Here is a 23082-nt window from a genome sequence, read left to right as displayed (position 1 = left end):
CTAACAGCACTCCTGTAACAAACTGTGTTTGTACAGAAACTTAACCTGGTCCAGAATGGTGGAGCCAAATTATTATTATGACTAGTTAGAGGCTACTTTACTGTATATTAGTACAGTTTATATTAGTACTAATTATTAGTATATTCCAACTATTATTTAAAGCTATCTTGGTCAAATGATCTCTTTTCAATTTCAAAAAAAGATACAAAAGATAAACAGAAGAAAATAGAAAATTAGAAATAGAAAAAGGAATAACAGTAAAAATGCTGAAAAGACAAAAGAAAAAAGTAAGGAAAATAGGAAAAGAATGACTTCCAAGTTTCATTGGTACAGATAAAGATATAAGAATACAACAAACTTCTGTTCCAAGATTAACATTTGTCTACATTATTTTGATAATCCCATACAATACTTTCCATCAAATTCCAAAATCAGCTGTTAATTTCTTTCAGGTTTTTTTTTTTTTGCAAAATCTCAAATAATGATTTCAAAGTAGAAATTAAATTTGCCAAAGTCTTTTTTCTTCTTCAAGGCTATCAATTTCACCATCTCTGCCAATTCTACCCACTCCTTCATCTATTCTTCCATCACAGGTATTTGATGGATATCTTTGATGCTGTTATCATACATAAAAACAAAGTTCCATAAGATGTTTTCATTTGTTTGCCTATTAAGTCAAAAAGAAATTTGATCTTTTTCAAATCGATGATCATGCTTGACTTTGAGTGGTATACCATGAATCACACTCCAACAAATAAGGAAGACCAAATTAAGAATAACAGCAGCAATAATGGTCATTGAAAAAATAAATGCCCTCCCCAATAGACATTTGGCAGCAAAATGGCAGGGACAACAGTGAGTTCTTCTGGGAGATCAGGATTGTACACAGCTCACATGCACTGCCCTAAATAGTTGGGTTCACCTGTTTAAAAGGCAATTATCTCTCTTATAAGCCTACCTCTAGGTACCTCCTTCAAACCCACAATGACCTGACAGAAATAGACAAGAGAGTTTTATTGGTGACTGCTCCCACATTGCAGAACTCTATGCTGAAGGAAGTTACACTAGCTCCATTGTTGTTATACTTCTGTTTGTAAGCAAAAGCATTCTATCTGGGTAAGACTTTGACAAAGAAGTTGATCTGTTATCTGGATGCTATCTATTCCACTCATGTATAAATAAAGTTTTATATTTTAAATTCTCTAATTATCCTCTTATAGGGCATATGTACTTCTTGCAGCAATAACTATGGGAAAACATCCAAGAGGACCTTCCCACAACCTTGTATTTTCCCTACAATAACTTGTGGACCTCCCTACTTATGAACCCCATAAAAGTGGTCCAGCTTCTGATAAGAGCTATCTGTTTTTCCATAGAACTCTGGTCAGGACATAAAGAAAACAGATGACAAAAAGCAAGGGACAGGTGGGGAAGAATGACTTATACAAATTTAATTTTCCCTGCACTCACTCACTTCTGAGAAAGTCTTTCCCCCAAAAGAATGTCATTCAGATCAGGGGAAGCCACAACCCCAGAGTGGGAGGGGTAATTTTTAGCTTGTGATCTGGAGATCTGCTCAACTTTGCTACATTTCCAATATAGATAGTCTTCATTTAGTGACTGACTCATTTAGCAAATGTTTGCAGTAACTCTGTGACCAGCCTTTACATATACAACCTTTGCAGGTCTGCAAAGCAAAGGAAACTTGAACAGAATTGTAAAAATGTGGTTTCACTTAGTGATCACTTCGTTTAAAGATTGAGGTGCAGGTCCTGGTTGTGTCCACTAACCTTGTGCTACCTGTAACCCCCACTTTTCATATAGGTTTCAACAGACAATCTCTGGCATAGAATCTCCTACTGAGTATACATTTGGAAAGAAGGGGGTTGTTTTATGTTGTCTCCTTCTGCCTTTTGTCTTAGCTTTTTATTTCTGATTTTTGAGCCAGTATAAATACTAAAGGTAGAAAAGACATTACAAAGAAAAATGAGTGAAGTGGGGCAAGTACTTGTTTTCACAACACTCAAACCTATATTGTTCTTTAGAATTCCTTTCCATATGTGCATCTTCCAGAATTGCTGCCCCCAATTTCTAATAATTCTCAACCAGATTAGGCAATATGCTCTTGCTAAGGATAATGCCAGCTGGGAATTTTGGTACAGTCCAACATTTCTAGAAGAACTCATTTAGAATAAGCTGGCTTGATGGGAAACATGGATCACTAAAAAGCAAAAGGTGTTAGCTTTTGCCTTGAAACTAATATTTAAAAACCTTCTGTCGCAATGGAATATTGACAGTAGCAAACAATACAATTTTACATTTCTTAGATTTAAAAAAAAATGGTCCAGCACTTCAGGTACAAAGCACTAACAGACAGAAGATATGCACCACCTAGTGAAGAGTATCTGTAGTACTGCCCTCCTGTGAACTGGGCATTTTGTACAAAGTGTGCTTCCCTTTCAGCAGAAGGACAAACTGTTGCCAAAATGGCAACCCTAATATGTCTGCTCAGTCTAGTATTTTTTGGACAAAGCCTCTTTCCCAACCCCTCTTCTCCAGCTCAGCAAATGACCTGTTCACCTCACAGAATGGCAGACAATAATATTATTTCAAAACAGTGTCTGAGAAACAGACTCCCTCTTCTCTTCGTAAAGTACTGCTCCTTATTCAAATCAAATAGAAATTATATTAAATGCAGTTTCCTGATGGTTTCAAATCAAAGCTCAAGTGAGCATGAACACACAAAGGAGATTGTATCCTCCATGGCTTGAGTAACACAAAAAGGAAAGCACCTCGGGGAAATATGCCTCTGCATTAACACCACCCTTTCCCTGAAACTGGAAAAAATATTTGCCAGGCTTCAGGTGAAGAGAGAAAAGCACTTGTACTGACTTTACCTGCGCAAACAAAATGTAGGGATTTGCAAAATTAGGCAAGGGAAAGAGAGAGATGGATGAATATGAAACATCGTTGCTGATGCTATTTATCCAGGGCACTGCATAAGCAGATAGCCCCCCCCAACCCCAACCCCACCCTCATGGATGAAGCTATCAGTCACCACATGTGATGGATAAAAGCACAAAACTGAAATAGGAAAAATCAGTTGCCAGCCAAAGAAAACAGAAGCTAGCAAGGGAAAAGAATTAACTGTTGGCCCACATAGAAATCTGACAGCAAGGGATTTATCAGAAACAATAATAATGAAGAGAAAGGGAGTGAACAGGACAGAAAGGAAAGGCAGAAAAACAGAGCAAATGTGCGAAATACAGGATTTCCTTGTTTCTCTTGCTTTAACTGCTGTCTGATGGGGGGGGAGAGGGGGGGGCGGGCAATCCCACTATTCTTCCAAAGGACAAATACTAAAACCCCATTCTTTGTACCCACCTAACAGAAACAGCACAAATCGACCTGCTTTTGTAGAATGGGGAAGAAGCAGGGGGCAAAAGAGATGTGTCTGTGTAATTACCAACATTTTTGTGTGCCTGGGATTAGCCGCCTCAGCACCCAGACAGGACCAGCAATTGGACAGTGGAGTTGCGCTCTGGGTCGCCCTCTCCGCAGCGCTAACAAAGAGCAACAATGCCCATCGGCGTAGGTTAGTAGACACACAAGAGATAAAGGGAACGCGAGGCAACTTCTCCACCCTGGCAGCGACGGGGCTCCGCCGCCCCTTAAGCCTGGAGGAGGCGCAAACCCTTCTCGCCAAACGGCGGCCGTGCAAACGCTCTGACGGTCGGCAAAACACGAGTTATGTGCAGCTCCAAAGGCAGAATATAGCGGCAGCGGCCGGGCAGACTCTTCCCCGCCCCTCCACGCCAGCAAAATGCACAAGTCGCCTTTGCACGAGCCGCGCATCTTCACGAATGCGAAACAACAGAGCGCAACGAACGGGACCTGGACCTGGCAGGGCGAGCAGCAGCAGCAACAGCAGCAGCAGCAGCTGGAGGGGAACTCCTTTTGTTCGCTCTTTCCAGTCACCTGCAACGAAAGTTACCCACTGAAAACCCGCCCCGTCCCCATCTCACCTCACGGCCACCTTGACGCTGCAGCTGTCACCCTGGGCGGCCATTCCCTTCTTCTTCTTCTTCTTCGCTTCCCACGCCGCCGCCGCCGCCGCCCCGCACCGCAGGAGAGCGCTGCCCCTCAACCACCATGGAGCTCGGTGGGGCCAGGGCCGAGGCGAGGTTGCGACTCGGCTAGGAGGAGCAGGAGGCTCGGAGGCTGCTCGAGGGCATGCTGAGCTCCTCTCGGTCGCGGGCGGGCGCTCCTCCTCCTCCTCCTCCTCTCCAGCAGAGAAGGAGAAGGCAGCCCCGAGCAGGCGCAAGCTTAAGCGGCGTTCCCGCTTCCCATCCCGCCCGCCGCGGCAGCAGCGGGACTGCGGAGGGGAAAAAATAGCGGCGACCCCAGCCAGGAGCCGAGCGGGCGGAGGGGCAGGGCGGGCGGGGGAGGGAGGGAGAGAAGCGGAAGGAGGGGCGCCAGGACGCGGAGGCGGTCACGCCCACTCCCCCCCCCCACCCCGTTTAACTCAAAAGGCGGAGGAGGGACTCGCGCCGAGTGGGAAGCGTGCGAAGAGACGCGGGAGAAAGAGGGGCACGGCGGCCTCGCGGTTGGAAAAGCTTAAGAAGCGTTCGGTAGTAGATCCAGACCGGAGGCTTGGAGTTTTTAAGAGCGCCGCCGCTTCAGTGCACTATCTCGGAGAACCGCTTCCGTTCCTTCTAGCCGGCCAGCTCTAGAAGAAGAAAAAAAACAAACAAACCCGGAAGAGAGTAAATCGCTAGAGAATGAAATTACCACCGAGCTCGTATGGGAGCTTGAAATGTGACATTTTTCACCTAGATGGTATATGGGGCTTTTGGGGTTGCGCGATTAGCTGAACCGAGGGTTACTTCCTTTAACCCAAGGTTCTGTATTTGAATGACGCCATAAACTACAGAGGCTGGGTTTCTCATAATAGGCGTAGCTGACGAACCGGGTTTGGTGCACTGTGTGAATATCGCAGGTCCTGCCTTGCCTTTGATGGGAATTTTCATTTTTAGTATTGTGGATTGGGTTTCTGCAACAGATTAGGCTACAATATGGCTGTATCAGTAAACCAGGAGTCTTCAAACTTGACCCTTTTATGACTTGTGGACTTCAACTCCCAGAATTCCTCATCCAGCATGTCTGGCTGAGGAATTCTGGGAGTTGAAGTCCAAAAGTCATAAAAGGGCCAAGTTTGAAGACCCCTGCAGTAAACTATTGTGCCATTATAATATCAGAGACACGTGCACGGATTTAAAGATTCTGTAGCTACAATACCGTACATACTATCACCTCCTTGCTTATATCTGAAAGCCAAGATGTGGCCTATGTTAGCTCCATTAGTTGAAGATTGAGATTCTCCAAGGTCAGGTGTCTCCTAACCTGACAACTCTTAAGACTTGTGGACTTCAGTTCCCAGAATTCAACAGCCAACAAGGGCATTATTAAGACTTCTGGGAACTTCCACTCTTCTCAAAGTTGCTCAATTGGAAAATGCTGATCTATTTCAACCCTTTGTAATGTGCAAAAAAGTCAGTGAGGTGAGGATGTTCAGACATTTCTAACAAAAACCTCTAAATATGGAAGTGCAACTTGCATGTCTAGATCAACTGGCTATTGTACGGGTATTACAATCAGGAAGCTTTGCCTTACATGTTTCTCTTTGTAGATATCAGTGAAAATAGCGTTCTAAATCATAAACTGGGTGGGCATCTTGAAATGCTAACGTCTTCCTGTAGTTTCAGCTGCATAAAATCATTGACATCCTTCCCTGCCGTTTTTTAAGCAGGAAACTAAAAAATTTAGGTTCCCTGTACTGTATCATAAGTGGGTTGCAGCAAAGAATTAGCATTTCTTGTTGCAGTTTTAAGGAATTTTGCAGCCTAGTTTTGGAAACCAAAAAATACCTTTAAAAAACAAAGACTTGGTTCACACAACACACTGAGCCATAAACTGATGTGGTTCTGCTGGAATGTTCTTATTGGGTAAATACATATATACAAGATTGATTTTTTTTCTCTAATCATTAAATAAGCTCTATTTGGGTACATTTATACACGTACAAGGTCAACATCAAGCAAATCACATTGTGACAAGGTGTTGTGTAAACCCAGCCTTTTATAGTTTTGACACTTAATACGTGTAACAAGGTCAAAGAAATATTGCAAGATTCCCTCTCCGTCATATCCTGCCCAATTTTCATGTCACCTTACTCACCATGACCTTCACTTTCTCATAAAATATACAGTGCAGCAAACACCTTATCATAAGATAAAATGCAGTTTACATATCACAATAGCTGAATTTTCACACAGAGACATAAACCCTCACTCATGCTGTGGCTTAGCATGTGGTATGAACTTTAGTCCATCCACTCATAGCCATGATTTAAGGCTCTTCCTTTACTGTCAGTGACTGGGAAAGGAGCATTCTTTTCACAGCTGTGATAGGAATACTGAATTTTACCTTGGTCAGATAAGTCGCACAAAGATATAAAGCAAAACAAGACAATCCCTGTTTCCACAAAGAGCACAACTGTATATAAGTATTAGCTTAATAAAGTTAACCAGCTTTTCTGGGTTCACATAACCATAAACTAATTGTATAAGTTGTATCTGTACAAGCTTCAAGTTTGGGTTGGTCAGTTTGTGATTTGGGATGCTGAGTGGGTTCAGCATTATAGTAATCATGGAGGCACACACCGGCAATAGCAAGGAGGTGAACAGAGTGTTAAATTATGAAAATAAGAGGGATCAACATAGGCTGCTTTATCTCAATTCCATCAGAAATGCATTTATGTTTTCCAGCTTAAGTTTTGGCAATCCTGCCAAGTCTACATGCCATTTATCTCCTTCAATTCATTATGAGGGGAAAGGGTATGGGGGGAAAAGGGTGTGATTAAATGTTAAAGACTGGATGATGGATTTCTATTTTAGAAGATACTATAAATAATTTGTTCCAAGTAGCTGTATTGATTGAACTAAAACAAGTCTAGTTGATATAGTTTGTGTTTCTATAAGCAACATCACAGTATAATCAGTGAACTACATTTCTTTTACAAATACTTTTTGTATATTTGCATATTAAACCTTGGTTCTCCTATTTAATAGAAAACTCTATAATCAACCAGACCACTGTCCTTGGGTATTCTTTGGGATGTCCATGGGTGTCTGCAAAGTGTGATGAAAAATAAGTAAAGATGAGAGCCACAACAGTGTAATCAATGCTCTGCTCATTTTTTTAAAGAATGCACAGAAATTTTGACAGAGCTTTAATCACATCATTGTAGCTGTCACCTTGACTTTTTTTAACCACACCCCCGCATGTACTCCTGGTATCACACAACTAATGTCTACCCTTCCAGCAAACTTTTTTCTAGGAATTTGTCTCTGGAAATATGTCTCTTGTTTTAGCTAATGGTCTGGCCTGTACCTGGTTTAATATGTAATCACAGTGATTAAGGTGAGGGTGAATTATTATATGAAATAATTCCATTTGTAATGGGCTGTTAGAAAGCCAGTTTGGTATGGTGATTAAGGCATCAGGTTAGAAACTGGGAGACTGTGAGTTGTAGTTCTGCCTTAGGCATAAAACAAACTGGGTGTGCTTGGGCCAATCACTCACTCTGAACTCTAGGAAGAAGGCAATGGCAAACTATTTCCAAAATCTTGCCGAGGAAACTGTCCAGGCGATTGCCAGGAATCAACATTGACTCAAAGGCATTAAAACAACAACAACCACAACACACACACACACACACACACACAGAGTAGTGAATGACATAGACTGTATATAAAAATACATCAATACTGGATCTCTTGCTTATAGATTTTGTGCTGGTGCAAATTAATTTCTTCCCTACATTTTTTAAAACTTGTATGTGGTTTGTAGTGCTGCAAATTACTTATGTTATCTTCTTGGATCAGTGTTCAATTTAATAGACTGAGATCATGCAGAAAAAGAAAGTTTCCATATTCAAATTAATTGCCAATAACTGCCCATCATATTTGGTTCACTGACATAAGTTTCCTCAGAAACATTTTATTAGTATAAGACCATACTTATACGAAGAGTTTGTCAGTGTACTGCAAGTACAGACAGGAGCTTGGTAGATTTATATACTTTGTATAGATTGATACAAGGCCATTGGTTGGTTCTTTCTGAGGATGCTAAAGTTTTAAATGCCTAATCATAGAACTACTTACCATAATGGAACAATAGGGTACTTTCTTTTTTGTTGTGTTCACACTACATACACATTAAGAAACCTCAGTGAGTTCATACAAATGATCCAAAATTGATGTCTCCCCATGAGACAACTTTTTGAGTGAGAGTCCAGGCTTAACATATTGTTTGCATGCTAAAATGTTGCCATCTCAAACCAAAATTATGTCCTTTGGTTAAAAAGACCCATGGCAGAGGCTAATTAAAATTCAAACAATGCAGTAAATATGAAAATTCAGTTTAATAATTTAACATAGGAAGTTAAAAAAGGGTGCCAATTCATGCTTACTGAGGTTTCTGCTTCATGCACACATATACCTGAGATTACTAACTGCGTGTCAGCAGCATCTTCTCAATAAAGATATTAATTACATCATACAAGAGCCTTGGTGGAGGAGTGGGCTAATGCCTCCTTAAGTAACACCAGCTGCCTGCAATTAGTGCAGGTTCGCATCCCACCAGGCTCAAGGTTGACTCAGCCTTCCATCCTTCCAAGGTGGGTAAAATGAGGACCCAGATTGTTGGGGGCAATAAGCTGACTTTGTAATAATGCCGCTGGGGGGGGCGAAAGCCCTAATAAGCAGGCATATACATAGAATGAAGGCTATTGCTAAGCACATTTGATTTGTGCTTAGATTGTAAGCCGCCCTGAGTCTTCGGAGAAGGGCGGGATATAAATGGGATTAAAAAAAATACAACATGCTAAGCGGGGCTTGATATTAATTCTGCTGAACTGTTCTCCATTGTGTCATTAAAAAATTGGAAGCAACTAAATGGCTAAACAACAATAAAGAGTAAATTATCTAAGGCACATCAGGTGGCAGCAATTAATGACTAGCTATTATTTTTGTATATTCCCCCTTTGGGCTGGTATCTGAATTGTCTTTATGATAGCCATCTGGTACTTCCTTTTTTAAAAGGGGGGGCTATAGTAATTGGGGATGAAGGTGGGAAAAGATTGAATCTTGCCTTGCATGCTTTATGTCTACAAGTTATTCATGCACACTATGCTTGTGCTTGGGAGAAATAAAAACAAAGCCAGATGAGCAGTGATTGGATAGCTGTATATATGAAGGCAAAAGGAGAACTCCTGGGGTCTGAAAACATACTGGACTTAAATTTAAGATAAATCAAATCTGGCTATGGCTACAGATTGATATTGGGATTACAACATCACGAATTCCCAACTCAGGCAGGGCATATTTGCAGAACACCAGACTTGGACAGACTCTTCGAAGTCAACTACACATTGGCTTGTCTTCCAGTGTGTTGCAATGATGTGTCTGTTCAAATACATCAAAAATCTGCTTATCTAAGTTGCTGTCCGTAAGAATCATCTCAAAGGAAAATGCCTGGCAGCCTCGGGAGAGGGAATTATTTTAAGAAGTCATACGTGGAAATTTCATTGTCATGTATCTTGACATAAGAGTGTGACTGATTGTTTATTCAGTGAATTTACAAAGGAATCTATTTCCAATCTTTCCCTCAATTCAACAGACATAACTATTTGATAGTAATTATTAAAAGCTTTTTGTAGAAATGAGAGTTGAGAGATTGATTCTTACTCTGACATGCATATCCACCTCTGTATTATATTGATTTTCTAAGTGTTTTTCTTAATGCATCCAAAATAGAACAGCCACTGACCAAAGCATCAACAGATTCAGGGGAATTCAATGATGAACAGGAGCATTTAAAAGAAAACCATAGGGAAAAAATCCTAAAGCAGGAATGTGCTAATTGTATTGGGCCCACAGTCACATTGGGGTTTTGAGTGATTTGTCATAAAAGGATATTACTAGAATTATTAGGAATGAAGTGGTTAGACAACAGTTCTTCATACCACATAGTTTTACTGCAGGCCTTATACAGTAATGTAGAAAATCAAAAGGGTAAAAAGTCAGTCCAAAGAAAAGGAAGATCGGCTTTTAGAAATGTATAAAATATAAGGAGTCATGATGATACAGAGCAGTTCTGTTGAGCCTCACCAAAGACCTTTTCTTTGGATATACTCAAGCCAAGAAACAAAAAAAATTATGAATGTTTACATACTGTACTTAAATCATAGAAACCTATCAGTGTCTCGTATCACTGTTAATTCACTATTGATAGAGCATAATATTTGTAAGCCAGAGATGAGCTGAAACAAGCCGTGATGAACTCAACATGACAACATATACAACATGACACTACAGTATAATGCAAATAGCATGATTATGTATTGATGCCACTGCTGACAGAAATCCATGAACCATGTCATTTGCATATTCATAATTTGCCCCAACATTGAACATCTGTGCTAAGATACAGAATCTCACCTCCTTATCAGACTGAAATAACCTTTCCTATCTGTCTTGGTGAATACTTACTTCCGCTAGTATGTTAACCCAGGTATTGTCATGGACAAAATTTAATTCTTTACTGACAAAAAGTGGCATAAATCAGATGGGTAACACTGACTATGGAGATGAGCATTTATTAATGTATTTTCAGGACTTCCTGCTTATCCCCATCGGACCTCATCTGAAGCTGCTGCTAGGAAAAAGCAAGCAGAAATACACCTGCCTAAAAACAAGCAGTCTTATTATGAGCAAGTCCTGTAATTATTTGTAAGCTTCCTGAAGTCGCTGAGAATGAGCTGGCCAGCCATATAAATTGTCCTAAATAAATATTTGGTCCTCTACATTATTTATTCTTAAATTATCCCTGTGTTGTTCTTTAACTTTTTGCCTTGTGAAAAAAATATATGACAGGGTATAAAAGAAGAACAAAAGTACAATAAGACAAAGGGCAATAATGGCATAAGCCCAGCCACGAGGCCTCTGCATGCATTTTAAAAACTGGCCCGTGGCAATAAAACAGCAAGCAACTCCTGTTACTGAGGTCCTTTCTAGCCAAGTTCTTTCCTTTCTAACTATAATTTATAATTAAATGCTTTGACACGGAAATGATTCCTTGGACAGCTGGAGAGATGGTTGCTTATTGCTCCAGGGTCTCCTGTAGCTCAAACCGACTGTAATCAGAGTTTGGCCTCCAGAGAGAAAAGGATTTGCTTTAACAATCCAGCCCCTTTTTCATAAGCAACCCTTTATCCATTCTCCTTTTACCAGTTAACAAATAAAAAACCAGAGAGCAACTAGGCTCTGTTGATTCAATACCTCTCCTGGGATGCATAATTTCTCATTTGAATATCTATTAACCTTGAGAGGAAACCTGTTCTGGAAGAAGCTGGCTGCAGGATTCAGATTCTTAATATATAAAGGATGTGAAGATGACGTGGCAGGTGCCTTGGACAGAAAGCTACAGCTAAGCAATAGCTTCTGCTGCCTTGTGAAAGGATTTAGCTCGCTCTGGCTGCTTTCATAGCAGAGGTGCTAACTGATGAGGAAAAATAGGATATTGTCTTTCATAGGAGTTTTACCTATGTACAGCAAAAGATAAAAAGTTTTAAATTTATCACTGATATTCCATCTTTCGTATGCTAAAATTAGCAGATTAAGCTGCTACTAAATTATTAAAGCTGAATGTGATTTTAAAAAGTGTATAAAAACTGGGTAAGCCTAATAATAATCTAAACCAACAAAAAATATAAACCAAGAATATGTAGTTCTTTAAAGATCTAAATTCTGCAACTTAAAAGAGTTGGAATTTAAATTTAGAGAATTCCTAACTTGGAACTTGAACAACTTTCTAAATATAGATTTGGAAATTACAGCTAACCTTTTAAAGTGTGAATGTTTTAATTTAAATGTATTTAAGTCCTTGCATTTCAATGGAGTTCCAAAATTGCAAACTAATATGAACCCTAGGAATAAAATGAGATAGAAGTCCAAATTCATGAATAATCTAAAATGTATAAAGCTTAATTTAAATGTTGGGACATATGCTTCAATACTGAAGTACCTTGTAGTGGGAAAAATATATTTTGTTAATGGCTTTATAACAGCTTGGAGATTTAATATATCTTCCCCACTTTTGGATTGTGTGAATGAGTGTCTATGTATACTAAAAAAACCTGATCAGTATCTCAATTTCACTGTTTGAAACAATCATTTATAATTTTTATGTGTATGCTGTGCTCAAATCTTTTAAAGTTTAAAGTAAACCAATGAAATTTTTATACCAATAAAGTTTAAAGTATACCAATAAGGAAAACCATTTGGAGAATTTTTGTTTATTAAAAGTGCTAGTTTTTAATCCTTTAAGCTTTTTCTCCAGATTCTCCAAATATAATTTAAAAACATTTTTCAGAATCCTCGCCAAACTGCCAAAAAGAAGAAATATTACAATACTTTGGAACTATGTAATAATCCATCTAAGTTACAGGCTATAGATGTTATGAATGTATAGAGGCAAGAGATTCTAGTGTCACCTGTGCAAACCTCTCTGGGAATCCATTCTTAAAATCTCTTCTAAGGCAGCCAAAAAAAAACAACCCTCCCTTTTTCCATCTGCCATCTTTTCTGCTGGCCTATCAGGCTGGAAATCAATCAGGCCACCATGAGCAGATTGTGTAGTGCTTTCATGGTAATCATCCAAAAACACAAAAGTGGCTACCACTATAGAGCAACACTGCCAAGAAAACAGTTTGGTATCTGGAATGGCCATGTGGCAGGCCTTTTACAGAGAGGAAGCTGAGCTTTTCCGTCTCTCCAACAGCATGGCAGCAATGTCTTCCACATCTGTCAGCTCTGCTTGGATGGCTGCAACCATTTCATCTCTTGTCAGCTTCAGAAAAGAATCATCTTTCGCTAGGAAACGAAGTCCCTCAGAGGCCAGTGCCTGCATTGAAGAGGGAAAAAAGATTAGCTGGGTATTATCCAAGCTAAATATAAAAATAAAATATGCCTTAAGGATTAAATCAAATACCTATCTCAATTTTGTACCTCAGTGATACTTAAATTTCTGGATTAATGAATGGGACTGGTCTGTTCTTCTCAAGTATTTCAGAGTATCCTACCGCTGGAAGGTATTGTTGAGATCATCCAAAGGTAGTCCTCACTTAATGTTAGCAATTTGGATCAGCAACTCAATTGGTAAGCAATGCAATTGTAAAGCATACCACATGACATGCCTACTTAGAACAGCAGTTGTGATGGTTGCCATTGTTAAGTCAATCCCATACAGTCATTAGGCACGGTCATGACCTACCCATTGAATTTGCTTTTTGGAAGCTAGAACTGAAGATCGCCATTGACAATCACTTGACTGTGGGATGCTGTGGCTATCAAAATTGCAAGCCAATTAACAAGAGTCCAAATCATGATCATGAGTTGCAGGGATACTATGACAGCCACAACTACAAAAAATGGTCGTAAATACATTCAATGCCATTGTAACTTGTGATGTAACCATCACTGAACAAGTGGTTGTTAAATGAGGACTATGGTTCAAACCTCCCCACATGCAGGGATCTGCAACTACAGCATTTACTAATGCCTGGCTTACATATTATTCTAAGTCTTAATTTGATTTCTTGAGTTCACGACAATGCCTGTATTAATACATGTTAAACCAAAACAAAAAAAAATGGCATACTATGATATATTAGTATGATGTGTAAATCCAGTTTGCATCTCTTTATTAGTAGAGTGCTTGGGAAGTTAAAGAAAAAGAGACATGAACCCCTATACAACCAATGTTGGCTTACAAAAAAGGCCAATTTATACATTAAACCAATGTTTTTAAAACTTGGCAAACTTGGGATTTCAATTCCCAAAATTCCCCAGATAGCACGCTCCTTCAACTCCCAGAATCCTCACCCCCTTAATAGTACTTCACAATGACAATGGAAGGCTGAATGCTCTCCTGTGATCAGAAAGAATTCTCCTTACTTATGGATTGGGGGGGGACAAGAGCAAGGGCAGACTACAATTGTTCTTTTACATCGATTTTAAAAATATAGAAAAGCCTTATGAGACAGAACTATTTCAACATCCAACCATTTTACAATCTGAGGCATCTGTACCTCCATTCCCTAAAAGAGGACTTTTTGCCATATATTTCAGAAATCAATTAAATGGCACTACAGTACTCATGAGATTTATAACCGAGGCAGCATATATCCCAGCAGCCAGCCTATGGATAAGACCATTCCCCAGGCCAGGCAGAAGGATAAATCAGCTTCCACCCCAGTTCTGTTTATTTATTAAAGAATTCAGCAGCACTAAATCAGAAACGGTCAGTTTCAGTTCAAAATAAACGTAGCCTTTATTTATTAAAAATATATCAGGAATCTTATCCTTTAAGGATAGTTTTAGGGTGGTTCCCTACGATTCATAGTGGAGCCCAACCTTGACTTTTAGTCAGCCTTTTGAAGGAAAACCAAATTCATACAACACAGAGTATTTGGAAAGTTTCCAGGAAATTTCAATCAATACTTTGGCTAGGCCAGGGGTAGGCAACCTCGGCTCTTTTATGACTCATGGACTTCAACTCCCAAAATTCTGGGAGTTGAAGTCCATGAGTCATAAAAGAGCCGAGGTTGCCTAGGCTGATCTGGTATTCTCCAAGTAATTCCTATAATACCTATTAAGGAGGCTGCACAGTATTTCAGATTCAGTTCAAGGAGGATGGTTCAGAATACATGACTGCAGCACCACGTCACATAAGTGCAGCAGAGTCTCTCTTACAATAGCCACACAATCTGTAGAAAAGTTGTCATGCTTTTAATGAGCTCTAGAGAGGTACAAGTCCTAGAGAGGTACTGCATTCATGCTTATATTGCAAAACACTGCTTCCAATCCAAACTAGCTCTGAAACCCTGCACAATCCTACAGTTTAGCGTAAGACTGAGTCATAGATAAACCCATCTGGAATATGATCACTTTGATATGTCTCCTCAAAATCTTTGTCTAGACTAGTGCAACTTTAAGATGTGTGCAATGGCTGAGGAATTCTGGAGCTGAAGTCCATGCAAGTTGAGAATCACTGGTCTAAAGATTGGTCAAGCAAATAGGGAAGAAAAGTCTGGCTCTCAAGTTATGTTCTTGGGGAAAAAAACCAGGGGAAAACCCCACTAGCTTCCCTTGCCAACAATTTACACTTAGTGAAGGAATGTTTGCATATTAAATTCCATAATTTTAACATATTATTTAATGAGTCCTATGCAAGTTTTCTCCCTCAATGCCTCTGAATATAGTATGGGCCTGGGGCTTTTTAATTCAACTCTGTATGGTCTTGAATAAAATGTATTTGAGGTTTTCTAAGGCATAACATAGTTACTTAAAAAAAATTAATCAGGGTAGAGCTGCTTCAAAATTATTGACATTTTAAGCCAATCCTACCTCATTTATCATTTTCATTCACCCTAAGCTAGATCCCAGCTACTGTGATTCATGCACAATAGTTTATATCTTAGTCTATTATTCAGAGTTAGGCACTGCAGTTTTTCAGTGTTTAAAATCTGGGTGAACTTAATCAGTTATGGTTTATTTAATACACAACAGATAAGCAAAATATGGATTACTGTAATGCATGAACCCAATCATTATATATTCCTATTCACTGTATATCCTGGACCTTATACAGTCCCCAGCTATTTTCTGCCCAGAGGCAGATGATGCTCACTGGTGTACCTCTTGAAGGAATTGAAGAGTGGCTGGAGTAGGGGCTTCCGAGTTCTTTGGAGTGCTTTTCTCACAGTTGCTTGTAGATGGCGAAACTTCACCAGGATCAATATCTTGAGTGATAGCATTCTTGAGAAATTGTAGATTAAAAAAAATGAAGCTATCTGAATGAAAATCCTTTGACTTCACTGCCAAAGTTTAAGAAAAACCCTGAAAAATGCAAGGTGTGACTATTCCCCCCATCCTTTTAAATGTGACATTGTTAGAAACAATATATGCAATATATATAAATAGAAATACTCGGTTTATACTTGCCCAGATAGATACATAAATGCTGTGAGCTCATGCTTTTTTTTACCGCTGCTTGTTCAATGCAACTGAGAAATAGCTTCTTATAACAGTCCCATCTAATTTCTTATTTTTAGCTGCTCCTCCAACATTTGTTATCAGTTTTCTTCCATTATTTTTCATAGTTTCATGTTTATATGGTGAAATACTGCTTTTTTGCTACTCAGAAATGAAATTTCTCTATGTTGGATGAATAACTGAAAATTATGGGCAATTCAGAATGTCTCTTTAAATGGTAATATTAGGTTACCCTTCCCTTAACAGTAAGCAATAAAGTAGACTGAATCTGCAAATAGGAATTTCTAATAGATATTATAAGGGATAGTTTGCTGAAAGAAGCTTTATAGCACCTTAGATTATAAAGAAAGTAATATGATGTTATATAAAATCCATTACATTTTCCTAATTGTGAAAAAAGCAATATCTGAGGAAAGCTAAAATATTTTAGTGAAGAAACTACTCACATACCCATTATGGTCAATTGCTGATAGAATTGTAAGTCTCTTTTCTAATCAAATGTGGATAAGTTAATCAAGTGTGAATAAACTTAAACAATCTGAGTTTACATTTACCTGCTGAGTGGAAAATTGTTGTTCTGAAGAGCACCTGACATTGGTTGCTGATAATTTGCTCATTTTGTCTTGCTGCTTTTCAGTTTGAATAGAATATTGCTTGACTGGGAAACAAAAAAAAATGATATAATGATAACAGATGTATATGGCTGAGCTACAAGTAAATAACACAATGTTTTTACTGGGCTAATAGCTCTTGATCTAGAAATATGTAAATATATGCATTACACAGATCCTTTGTTAGAGCAACAATTATCTCCCAGCCCCAAAGACAGAGAATTTGAAACTAATCCTGTAGGATCTCCTAGTTGGGGGCAGCCTTGCATTATTTGGACAAGGAAGAGTGTATTTGACAGAAGGAAATTTGGCAGAACTCACTGAGGTGAATAGAATGAGGAAATGGTGGCACCGTCTTCTGGTCGTTCAATTCATTCTCGTATGTCATCCTGGGAAGCAAAACACTGATGATTAAATCCCAGTACCCTGTCCAAGTCAAGTAATTAGTGTTCATTTGCTTATGCTTTTTAGTGAAATGTAATTAACTATCCTGGGATAGTAGGAAACCAACTATTCTGGGCTATTGATCAGATGCTGATGTAATACCATGGTCTTTTTCATTTTATTTGCCTGTATATCTGTGTATATCTAACATAATTGATGCAATACTGTAAGTTGCCCATTTGTGATTTTCCAATTTACAGAATATGATGGTGCCTTAAAATCTGATTACCAAAGACTGACTATGAATGGTTGAATTCAGGTGAAATCATAATAAAATCTGCACAATCAATAAGACTTGTGGAAGATCGTGAAGAACCCCAGTTCTTGGTGCAATGTAGTCCAGAATTTGAAAATGCAACCTGAATGTTTTGATTTGTTTTTGTTTTTGTTCTTGACTGGGCATTCTACTAGAGTTCAAATATTTTGTTCCTGCTCAATCATTCTGAGTGCATTACACTACAGAATATACAAAAGTTGGACTGTTAGTCCCAAACATCAATTTACATCTATGTATACTGAACCAAAATAGTTATTATAATTCTATAATAATTTCTACAGTCTGGAAAAGTATTTTTGGAATACTTTTGTTTGTTTTCATTTTAATAGTTGTTTGTTTTCATTTTAATAGTACGGTAAAAATTGATATCATCAGCAGTTTTGCCACTTCATTGCTAATCCTAATTTCAAATAATAAATGAAGCAATAGTCTCAGAAGAGATCCTTCTGTTCAACTGTTTATATCCCTTTGTTTCCTGAACTATTTTTCTACTTTAAGTTCTTTAATTAATTACTGGTCCCTAATAAGACCTGTCCTAATTGAGTTTGGCCATAAACCTTTAGTGAAGAACTTAAGTTCTTGTAACCAGTCACTGGAACATATGCAGACTCCAATGACAGAGAGAGAGATCATTAAGCTAATTGACCTATAATGTCAGGATTCCTGGAAATATTGGTTAAGGCAACCTGCTTTATATCTTTTGTAGCAAATGCAGAGTCCTTTTCATAAAACATTATTTTTCTTTTACACAGTTTGTTAAGACTGCTGTACTGTTTCATCCTGTATGGTTTGGAAAAGGACTCCTTTAAAACATTCCAGGTCCCACCTAATAATTTATACCAGAGTATTCTTCTGAAATGAATGTTACTATCCAATTTTGGATCCTATATTCTAACTGTTCCCATTTTTTAATTCCAACTTTAGTTCTTACTGTATTGTTGCATTGTTGTTAGCATTATTGTTGCTGTTGTTCACATTGGTGCCTCTTGTGGGTGGAAAGTCCTCAATGAATACTGGGGAATCTAGTTCTTCACTACCCATCTCGGTGAACTGCAGAGGCCTCTGGTTTGCCATATGTGGTGGAAGGGGGCTGCTGGGCTCAATGAAGTTTTCAACCTGGCCAAACAAGCCCCCTGTTCTCTGAATTTAAGGGAGAAAAAGAAAAGATGGTCACCTTGTTTCTCCTAAAGCCATTTTGTGTTTCAACAGCAGAGAACAGAAGAAGCTGAAGAAACCGAAGAAGCTCAAGAACTCACACTTCTGGTAAGCTAAGGATCAAGCTACACATTAAAGGTGTTTTTCTAACGTTTAACTTTTTTCCCCTGACACCATTTTACTGTGGGACAGTAAGCTGAACCCTAAAAGTTCAATTTATCAATTTAAAATTATTATTTGTGGTACATAATTTTCAGGAGTAACAACGGAGAACAATTTTGAGCAAAAGTGTACTATAAGGCAAAAGGATTCCAGGTGTACCTTCCACCTTGCTGAACTTTTGAAGAGTCAGGGTCACTTAAATATGTTTTTTGGATTTTTTTTTAGCATAATACAAAATTCATTGAGATTCACAAATTGTGTATAATTCCCCCCCATCAGATTGTGTATGTTGTTGGCCTCAGCGAGAAACAAATTTCACTGTACATTTTAAATGATTAAAAGAAAAGTTGCTTGTTCATACCCAAGTTTCGCAATTATTTGATCAAGAATGAGTTTCACAGAATGCAGCTTGCGATGGATTAAATATTACATTTACTCCTTGGAGTATTTTCTTTTTGCCTATTTCTGAGAAATGATGCAGTGCTGTGACAGGAGAATAGCCTTTCAGGGAAACACAGGTTTAAATTTTATGCTCTGAAGCTTCTTGGAATTTTCACTTAGCCAATATAGAGGTCCCCGCCAACGCTGCAAGGAAAATGGAAAAATTCTCCAACTTTGATATGAGTGGTAGAGCAAAGTGAGTTTCAGAATTCGCAGAATCTGCCTTGCCCTTTTGGTCAGTATCAGACATTTCAAGATATAGGATTGGAGGATGATGATTTTAAATTATCCAATTGCATCCACCACAGAGAAAGATGTGTTATCTTAGGAGGTATGTTACATTTCTTTATGATTTTGTGTGGCATTTTTATGTTCTCATCAGCTAAGTCTTCTAGGTGACGTACAAAGCTTATGAATCAATAAAAATATAATGACATAATCAAAACTTCAACATCAATATGACCAGTCCATTCAGTATGGGCTTATGATGAATTTATTCAGGTATCTTTGATGGTCCTCCTGGATTGCAAATTGTGCTGCTTATAAAATATAATGCAGTACTTTAATATTCATTTAAATTTATATCAGGATTTTCTCTTTTAATTACATTTTAGTGTAACCAAAAATGAAATTGATGCAGAAAAATGGAGGGGTTTTTTCCTATTAGCTTCAATGAAGGGTGTGCATAAGAGGTGTGCAGGTTAGATAGGTTTACTAAACTTCTGTTTTGTATTGATAGGTATGCATGTATCTGACCATTTTGCAAAGGGATATTCATTTAGCTCAGAAGGAATGCTTACAACATGAAGCCCTCTCTTCTCCATTCTGCAGAACGATGAATGCATTTTTAATAGGAATTTTAAAAACCACCAGTAGTAATTTAGAAATAAAGAGGAGAGCAAAGGCCCTTCTGTCCATTATAATTCTGATACTTATAACCAAGGAAACTATATATCTTCTGGGCAATGAATGATTTTAATGTGGGGAGGAAGGTAAACGTGAGAGAGGGAATGATCTGTAAGAAAGCATGGGTCACAGCAGCAAAAATACAGTTTGCTGCAATTTGTAGATAGAACGTAAGGGACCTTTTAAATTAAAGAATAGATCTGTTCTTATATCCACCATATACTTAATATCTTCTGTACTTATTACACTCACCCTGTAGATGCCTTCTTCCATCGCTGCCTCCACCATAGCTCTTTCAAGTTCCTCCTCTGCAGTCAGATCCCCAGAGATTGCTCTTTTGATCTCAGGAGCAGCTTCCTCTTCAATGGTCCTTAAGCCAGCCTTATTAGAAGTGAGGTGGAATCCTTTAGCATTGGAAGGGGCCATTCATACCAAAATGAGAAAGGGATGGAGCAGGTACTATATATCCTCCAAGAATTATTAACTTTCTCTTCTCAACCTCACCTCCTGCTCACCTCTCAGATAGACAAATGTAATGCAACCAGTGTGATGCTGCTGGTTTTGAACATGACTCAACTAGATAGAAAGCAATTGGGGCAGAAAGCAGTAATTCAACTGCTGGCAGGACAATCACACCACAGCAGAATAACACTAATTCTTGGCTCCAAACCCAGTTGTGTTGGTTATTATTTTTCAGACTCATTACAATGTAGCATGATCAGTCTGAAATACTATTTCTTTGCTGCCATCTATTTTTTCTGGATTTCTGGATTCCCAATCATGATAGCTGCATACAGTCCCATTGCATTATTTATTTATTTATTTATTTAATTTTTTATTTATTTTTTATATTTTTTTATACCGCCCTTCTCCCAAAGGACTCAGGGCGGTGTACAGGGCAATAAATATAAAAACAGAATACAAAAGTTAAAAAACGATTAAATATAATGCCCGAATTTAAAACAACAATTAAAAACATATTAAACCCCCTGCCCTAACCCATCAAACCAGGTCGGATTGCTCAAATAAATACGTTTTTAGATCGCGCCGGAAGGAGCGAAGGTCTGGGGCCATCCAGAGCTCAACCGGCAAGCGGTTCCACAGGTCTGGTGCGCCCACAGAGAACGCCCTCCCCCTGGGGGCCACCAATCGGCATTCTTTGATCGGAGGCACCCTGAGGAGGCCCTCTCTGTGGGAGCGCACTGGATGGAGGGAAGTTGGCGCCGGCCGCAGGTGTTGCTGTAGGTAATCCGGACCCATGCCATGTAGGGCTTTGTAAGTTAAGGGATAATATGAGTTGATATCTAAGCACCTAGGTTGCTTAATCCTGCTCTATCAATTGCTAAGCACACCAAACACAAATTCTAGAACTTGTTTAAAGACAGATTGGCTTTGTACATAACCATAAATCAAACCTTTGGAGTAAAGTGAAATTGTTTTACAGCTCATTCCTTCTCCATGTACGTGATAGGGATTGAACAATAGTATGGTACCTAACACTTTGCTCAAGTTTGGATAGACTCACACATATAGTACATGCTGTATAAAGGAGAGTCAATTTCAGACCAGAGCAAACATATAGTGTTGAAGAAAGGCTTGATTATAAAAAGATAGAGGAAATAAGATAGGTTGTGTGATAAGATATCATAATACATTTCTCAAAGATATTAGTACACAGATCTTAAAAGAACCCCAAAACATATATGTTGAGAATGCACATAATACATGCACATATCCCAGGATAAAAGTGCCAAAAGAGAGAAACATTCACCAGTCCTCGCTCCCCTGTGGGTTAAAATATTTCTGTTTCTTAAGAAGTTATTAAAATATGCAGCATTTCTCATATCAGTTTCCCACTTACCTGGATTTCAACAGCATTTTTCTTAGGATGATATCCGTAATATTCTTCCTGGCGCTTAATGAATTTTCTGAAATGATCCTGGATGAGGAAAGTAGCATAAAACTTTCCCACAGTAACTTCATCATCTAGAGGAATATATACAAATTAAGGCATTGTAGACGCTTGCTCCTGGGGAGGAAAGCCATGGCAAATCTAGACAGCACACTAAAAAGCAGAGACATCACCCTGTCAACAAAAGTGCGTATAGTCAAGGCTATGGTCTTCCCAGTTGCAATGTATGGCAGTGAAAGTTGGACCATAAGAAAGGCTGAGCGCCAAAGAATTGAGGCCTTTGAACTATGGTGCTGGAGAAGACTCCTGCGAGTCCCTTGGACTGCAAAGCGATCAAACCGGTCAGTCCTAGAGGAGATCAATCCCGACTGCTCTTTAGAAGGCCAGATCCTGAAGCTAAAACTCAAATACTTTGGCCACCTAATGAGAAGGAAAGACTCACTGGAGAAAAGCCTAATGCTGGGAAAGATCGAGGGCAATAGAAGAAGGGGACGACAGAGAATGAGGTGGCTGGATGGAGTCACTGAAGCAGTAGGCGTGAGCTTAAATGGACTCCAGAAGATGGTAGAGGACAGGAAGGCCTGGAGGAACATTGTCCATAGGGTCGCGATGGGTCGGACACGACTTCGCAGCTAACAACAACAACAAGGCATTGTAATTATGCAAGAGAGGTATAGTATGTATGAATTCATATACCAAGCTACTCTTTACACATTAAATTTTATGAGAATTTGTAAGTAGATCAGTCACAAGCACTAGAAATGGAAAGGAAGATCCATACGGTAGTGTGAGGACTCACCTCCAATTGGTGGAATGACTTGGTCTAAAAGCTTCATGCTAGTTCTCTTCCAGATTTTTTTAATAATCATCCTCAGCTCTTCATTGGCTTTCTCAAAGTTACCTACAAAGCACCCATCATACAAATTGATTTATACCAGTACATAACTTAGTACTCAGAGTTCAATTGTAGCTTAACTAAATCAAACCATGATAAAT

The 23082-nt window shown here is 38.8% G+C and overlaps 2 protein-coding genes across 2 annotated transcripts in view; both read right to left on the bottom strand.

Annotated features, from left to right (window-relative positions):
• The window catches only part of KIF21B (kinesin family member 21B), a 69001-nt gene extending 64251 nt beyond the window's left edge, over window positions 1-4750 (bottom strand). The window contains exon 1 of the mRNA XM_083357792.1: window positions 4026-4750. Coding sequence (XP_083213918.1) covers window positions 4026-4069 — 44 coding nt within the window. The 5' untranslated portion in view covers window positions 4070-4750. The remainder of the gene's footprint in view (window positions 1-4025) is intronic.
• A 7494-nt stretch (window positions 4751-12244) lies between these two features.
• CACNA1S (calcium voltage-gated channel subunit alpha1 S) overlaps window positions 12245-23082 on the bottom strand; it is a 74654-nt gene continuing 63816 nt past the window's right edge. Inside the window, exons 37-44 of the mRNA XM_083358307.1 lie at window positions 22886-22987; window positions 22036-22160; window positions 20427-20555; window positions 18442-18650; window positions 17111-17178; window positions 16733-16836; window positions 15822-15941; window positions 12245-13026 (exon numbers count right to left, since the gene is read on the bottom strand). Of these exons, the coding sequence (XP_083214433.1) occupies window positions 12865-13026; window positions 15822-15941; window positions 16733-16836; window positions 17111-17178; window positions 18442-18650; window positions 20427-20555; window positions 22036-22160; window positions 22886-22987 (1019 nt within the window). The 3' untranslated portion in view covers window positions 12245-12864. The remainder of the gene's footprint in view (window positions 13027-15821; window positions 15942-16732; window positions 16837-17110; window positions 17179-18441; window positions 18651-20426; window positions 20556-22035; window positions 22161-22885; window positions 22988-23082) is intronic.

Source organism: Vipera ursinii, assembly GCF_947247035.1.
Source record: "Vipera ursinii genome assembly, chromosome: 3".
NCBI lineage: Eukaryota > Metazoa > Chordata > Lepidosauria > Squamata > Viperidae > Vipera > Vipera ursinii.
The sequence above is the reverse complement of the archived record's forward strand: the minus strand, read 5'-3'. Positions and strand labels throughout refer to the sequence as shown.